General features: G+C 59.0%; 1 protein-coding gene across 1 annotated transcript; it reads right to left on the minus strand.

Moving 5' to 3' along the window:
* Window positions 1–2,446: 2,446 nt before the first annotated feature.
* GRIFIN (galectin-related inter-fiber protein) lies at window positions 2,447–4,060 on the minus strand (the record flags this gene model as incomplete). The annotated part of the gene is made up of 4 exons (XM_080703221.1): window positions 2,447–2,617; window positions 3,422–3,581; window positions 3,667–3,746; window positions 4,049–4,060. 4 exons carry the CDS (start codon window positions 4,058–4,060, stop codon window positions 2,447–2,449), a joined length of 423 nt encoding a protein of 140 aa, XP_080559347.1.
* Window positions 4,061–5,736: the final 1,676 nt, after the last annotated feature.

Here is a 5,736-nt window from a genome sequence, read left to right on the forward strand (position 1 = left end):
TGGCCGCTGGGTGGGAAGTGAGTGGAGACTGGAGACGGGAAGGAAACTCCACAGCTGGAGTCAGGCGCCATTGTCCCACCTGGGGGGGGGGGGCGGCGCTTGTCGGTCCTGCCTCCCCGCGACCACTCAGGGCCCCACCTCACTTTTGGCTTCCTGTTCCCACTCCAGCCTCAGTTTCCCCATTTGAGACCATGGGGGCAAAGCATTTGGGGGCTAATAGCACAGTGACATCACATCATGACAAGGATCAGGGGGGGCGTCCAGAGCTTCTCCTGAATGAAGGCGCTTGAGCTGCTTCCAGAGAGCCCGGGGTCCTCCCACCTAGGCGGAGAGCCAGACCAGGCGCCCTTCCCAAGTCCAGGGCCCGCCTTCTCTGCTCTCCTACCTCCACTTCTTAAAAATGTTGTTAGTTTTAGGAATGAAACCCAGGGTGTTCAATCTCTGAACTACAACCCCAGCCTGGTTTTATTTTATTTTATTTTTGTGGTCCTGGGTATGGAACCCAGGGGCATTCTACCTTTGAGCTACATTTTCAGCCCTATTTTTTTTTTTTTTTTGGCATTTGACCTCCGAGCTATACCCCCTGCCCTATTTTTTATTCTTTATTTTGAAACCGGGTCTCACTGAGTTGCAGAGGGCCTCACTAAGTAGCTGAGGCTGTCCGTGAACCACGATCCTTCAGGTCTCAGCCTCCCGAATGCAGGGATTACAAGCGTGCGCCACCATGCCCGGCTTTTTCTTTATTGAAACAGGGTTTCAGTGAGTTGCAAAGGGCCTAAGTAGCTAAGGCTGTCCGTGAGCCTGAGCTCCTCCTGTCTCAGCCTCCCAAATGCTGGGATTACAAGTGTGCACCACCACGCCCGGCTCTGGTTTTATTTTATTTTATTTTATTTTATTTTATTTTATTTGCAGTACTGGCGATTGAACCTAGGGGTATTCTGCCTCCCAGGTATTTCCCAACGCCCCTGTTTTTTTGTTGTTGTTGTTGTTGTTTTAGGTACTGGGGGTGGAACCCAGGTGCATTCTACCTCTGAGCTACACCCCCAGCCCTATTTTTTATTCTTTATTTTGAAAGAGTCTCACTGAGTTGCAAAGGGCCCCACTAAGTAGCTGAGGCTGTCTGGGGAACTGCTATCCTCCTGTTTCAGCCTCCCAAAGGCAGGGATTACAAGCTCTACCACCACGTCCGGCTTAACCATTTGCTTCTTATATTGAAACGGGGTCTGGCTGACTTGCCCAGGCTGGCCTCAAACCTGGGATTCTCCTGTCTCAGACTCCTGAGTAGCTGGGATTACAGGTGTGAGCCACCATGCACCCAGTTGATGTAAACAGATATGCAGGCAGGAAGATAGCTAGATGATAGAAAATAGATACAAATTAGAGACAGAGACAGATGATAGATATAGGTAGATGAATAATAGCTATGGATAGACCATAGAGATGAATAGATGGTCGCTGTTGTTAAGTCATATTAAAATTAACACAATAGGGCCGGGATGGTGGCTGGGAGGGAAGAAGGCCACGCCCTGTGGGGCGGAGCTGGGCGTGGCTGTGCGCAAATGGGGGGCAGGTGCCCTCTCCTTCACCCCTCCCCGGCTCCCACACACACACAGGAGGCGACAGGGACAGGCGCACGTCTCACTTCCAGGTGGGATGAGAGGAAACAGGAAAAGCCGTACGGGAAGGAGGGGAGGAGGAAGCTTGGGCCTTAGGACTGGGCGGGACTGGGCATCTGGGCCTCGGTCGACCCCCCCACTCCACGGCTGCGGGCCACGCCCCTCCCACCTGCCGGGGATGGAGCCCAGAGGGACCAGCCGCCCCTGGGAGCTCAGCCCTGCATCCTGCTGGGTCCTTCCAGGAGCCCTGGGAACATTGATGTCACCCAGTACCCCTGCCCAGTGGCAGGGCCTGTCCTGTGACCATGGGGGTGTGTGTGTGTGTGGAGAGAGACTGTGTCCGTCCCAGCCCCACCCACAGCCTCAGTGTCTGGAGGACAAGGACAGGGGTCAGGTGGTTCCTGGGCATAGGTCTCAGGGTCCCCGACCCCGCTGCCCCATGGGTGAGTCTTGAGCTGTGTAGCCCACCCCTCCCCAACATGTCCCCACCCCTCCAAGCAGTCAAGCACTTGTAGCTTCTTTACATTTTATTGAAAGGTGGAGCTGGGGGACACACTGAACCACAGACCCCCTGGGGAGGGTCTCCTGGCACCCGGACAAGGCTGCTCCTGGGGCCACAGGTGTAGCTCAGTGGCCCTCATCCCTGCAAGAATCCAAAACAAGCCTCAGTCCCGGCTCTCCAGACACAGACTTGGGACAAGATGTGGACAGGAGACCTGCTCCCTGCAGCCAGAGGGGCGGGACGGGGCGCCCAAGCCCACAGCCTCTGCCCAGCCCAAGAAGGCCCCGGGAAGGAGGCCAGGGCGGACACAGAGGGCCGGGGCGAGACCTTACCCCCAGCTCAGGCTGCGCTTGGCCAGCTCCACCTGGGCCAGGCGCCGGTCGCTCAGCACCCGCACCCTGGTGATGGCAGCCAGTGGCCTCTGGCGGTGCGGGAACTGCAGAACCTTGTGCTCCTGGGCATATACATGGAAGTGCTCTGTGTCCGAGCTGACCTCCACCTGCACAGGCAGGAAAGTGACCCTCAGCCCCGGTCATGGAGCCCTGGGTCCCGGCCAGCGTCTGCCGTGGTCGTGCTGGCCGCTCCAGGAAGCACAGCCAGGGGATCCAAGGGTCCCTGACACGCAGACCCCTGCCCAGCCGCCCCCTGCCGACATGGGGGGCTTATTGTTTCTCTCAAGAAGGAGTGGCTGGCAGACAGGATAATGAGATTCTCATCGGACAGGTGGGGAAACTGAGGAACAGGAGGAAGCTCCTGTACCCAGCAGCAAGACCTCGGCACTGGCTCCTAGACTTGGAAACACTTGCAGTGAGTCCCCTTCTCATGGTCCCCCTGTCCCCCATCCCCTCAGCCCAAGGGCTGTCTCTGGGCACTTATACCCCCAGCCCTTTTTATTTTGAGACAGGGTTTTGCTAAGTTGCCCAGACTGGCCTCAATCTTGGGACTGTCCTGCTTCAGCCTCCCAAGTCATTGGGAATTGCAGGTGGGTGCTGCTCTTCCTGGTCCTGTACTGTTTATCTTGCTGGACACCCTGGAGTAAGTGACTTGACCTTTCTGGGCTCTCATTTTGTTACCCATTAAATGAGGCATCAGTGGCACCTATCCCCCTACCAAGCTTCCCCCGGCCCCAGCTTTGATGCTGCCTTCTGGAGAAGGACACTGATGATCAGCCCTCCCACCCTGTCACGTCCACAGCCCAGATGTGCCAGAGCAGTGGGGTAGGTTGTGGACAGGGCAAAGAAAGTGCCCAGAGACAGCATGAACCTCCCCTCCTTCCCATGGGCCCTGCCCAGGCCCCCGTCACCTCAAAGGGCTCCCCCAGGGCCAGTGGGAAGACGGTGGACACCTCCTCCTGGCCCCAGCGGCCACCCTGGAAGGTATTGCCCACCATGGTGGCACTGGAGAACCGGGGCTTGATGTGGAAGGCGATGTCCCCAGCCTCAGACAAGAAGTTGATCTCGAACCTGGAGATGTGGGATTGTGAGGGCAGGAAGCAGGTGTGCACTCCCGTCCCCACCCGAGGCCTGGAGGGGAAGGCCCGGGCCTTACTTGTCCTCTCCAGAGTCAGCCTGTCCCTGGACCATCAGGCTCCAGCCCGGGGCCAGGCCTCCCGCACAGAAGGCTTCAAACTAAAGGCAAAAGATGGAGGGTAGAGCCTCACCGGGCTGGCTGCAGCCTCCTCTCTTCCCTCCAAGCATCCTGCTTGTCCAGGAGACCCCCATCAGCGGCCCCCTTCCCCCAGCACCTGGCCTTGGCCAGGACCTCATCCCTCTGAACATTGCCTTCCTGGGAACCCTTCTGCCTGGGGTCTGGTCATCGGGGAACCAGCACCCCAGCTCTGTGCTGAGGAACACGGGTCGCCTGAAGAGTTTCCCACCACCAGAGTCTGCTCCCTTTTTTCTTCTCTCCCTGGGCCCCGGGGCTCACCCACCTGCAGCGCCATCGCCCCAGCCACTGTGGAGGACCCTGTGGGCCTGGGATATAGGCAGGGCAGGTGGGGCGGGGCACAGGACCCCACCCCTGGGCGTCCACCAGTCACCATGCCCCGCCTCATTTCTCTCCCCACTCTTGGGCTGCCCCTGCAGGTCCCTCATTAAAGCACCAGAAGAGATCGGGGGTGCAGCTCGAGGGGGTAGAGTGCCTGCCTAGCATGCCCAACGTCCCAGGTGGCAAAAAAAAAAGGTTTTGAAACAAGGTCTCAGTAAGTTGCTGAGCGCCTCTCCAAAGTGCTGAGGGGAGCCAGGCGTGGTGGCCCACGCTTGTAATCCCAGCATACGGGAGGCTGAGGCAGGAGGCTCGTGGTTCCTGGACACCTTTCAGCTATTTAGTGAAGTTCTTTGCAATTCAGTGAGACCCTGTTTCAAAATAAAGAATAAAAAATAGGGTGAGGGAGTAACTCAGAGGTAGAATGCCCCTGGGTTCCATCCTCAGTACTGCAAAAAATAATAATAATAATAAAAATAAAATGCTGACGGTGGTCTCGAACCTTCAATCCTCCTGTCTTAGCCTCCCAAGTACTAGGATTACAGGCGAGGGCCACCAGCATGGGCAGGGTCACCTGCCCTGCTTCTCCCACCCCAGGCCTGACTCTGCTTCACTTCCCAGCTCCCTTTCCTTCCATCCTTCCCAGATCTGAGAATGCAGCTTTTCCTACCCTTGCAGCAAGGGTGTGGCTGGCCTGGGCTGCCCCCTCTTCCTCGGAGCCCCAGGTCTACCCTCTGGCTAAGGGAGCAGGGGAGGCATGCTGGCCCAGTGCAGTCCTGGCCTTCTGGGGGCCTGGTATGGCCACCTGGGTGCCAGGAGCCTTCCTCTGCAGCCCACCCCACCTTCCCACCCTGTCCATCCCACCCCACCCCCACCGCCCTGCTCCAGCCAGCTCAGCCGCCCCATGGGGCAGAGCGGGGATTAGTTTGGGCGCTGGTCAGCGCATTCCAGTGCTCAGCAGACAGATAGGGAGGGCCTTTCCCACACCCCGACGCCCTCCTGGCCTAGCGCCCCTGCCCCTCTGGGGCTGAGCACGGGGAGGGGGCTGGCTGGGGCCCCAGGCAGGGTGGAGGGGAGAGATCCCGCTGTGGGGCAGTGGGGGCTCCTGGCTGGACTCTCCAGGCTGGGGGCAGGAGCCTCAGGGCAGCTCTGCGTAAGTGTGGGGAGGAGGCAGACTGCATTCTGCACACCCCATATGCATGTGTGTGAACCCACAGGTGTGCAAGGTGTAAGAGCTAGCGTGGGTGGTTTGCCTGCCCACAGAGTCTCTGGAAGACAGCAACAGTCTGGACCCCAAAAGGCAACCCCCCAGTGTCCCTCACCCCAAGTTTCTGGCCTTCCTCCTGTCCATGTGTCTGTCTTCACTCCAGGCCCTGAGGGACCGACCCCACCCCACGTCCTGCTTGGCCCCTCCCCAGGCGCTCCTGCCTGGCCTGAGCTCTGCTTTGGCTGGCGTGGGAGAGGAATACTAAAGCCCAAAGGGTCTCGAAGATGCCGAGGCTGCCCGCCTGCCCGCTGGCGGTGCCAGTGGGTGCAGAGGTTCCTCCTCTCCCGCAGGCACTGGGCAGGGTTGGCTGCGGCCCTGCAGGGGGCAGCCCTGGGCAGCGGAGTCCCAGAGATGTGCCAGTGGGTTGG

The sequence above is a fragment of the Muscardinus avellanarius genome, assembly GCF_963383645.1.
Source record: "Muscardinus avellanarius genome assembly, chromosome: 10".
In the NCBI taxonomy this organism is placed as follows: domain Eukaryota; kingdom Metazoa; phylum Chordata; class Mammalia; order Rodentia; family Gliridae; genus Muscardinus; species Muscardinus avellanarius.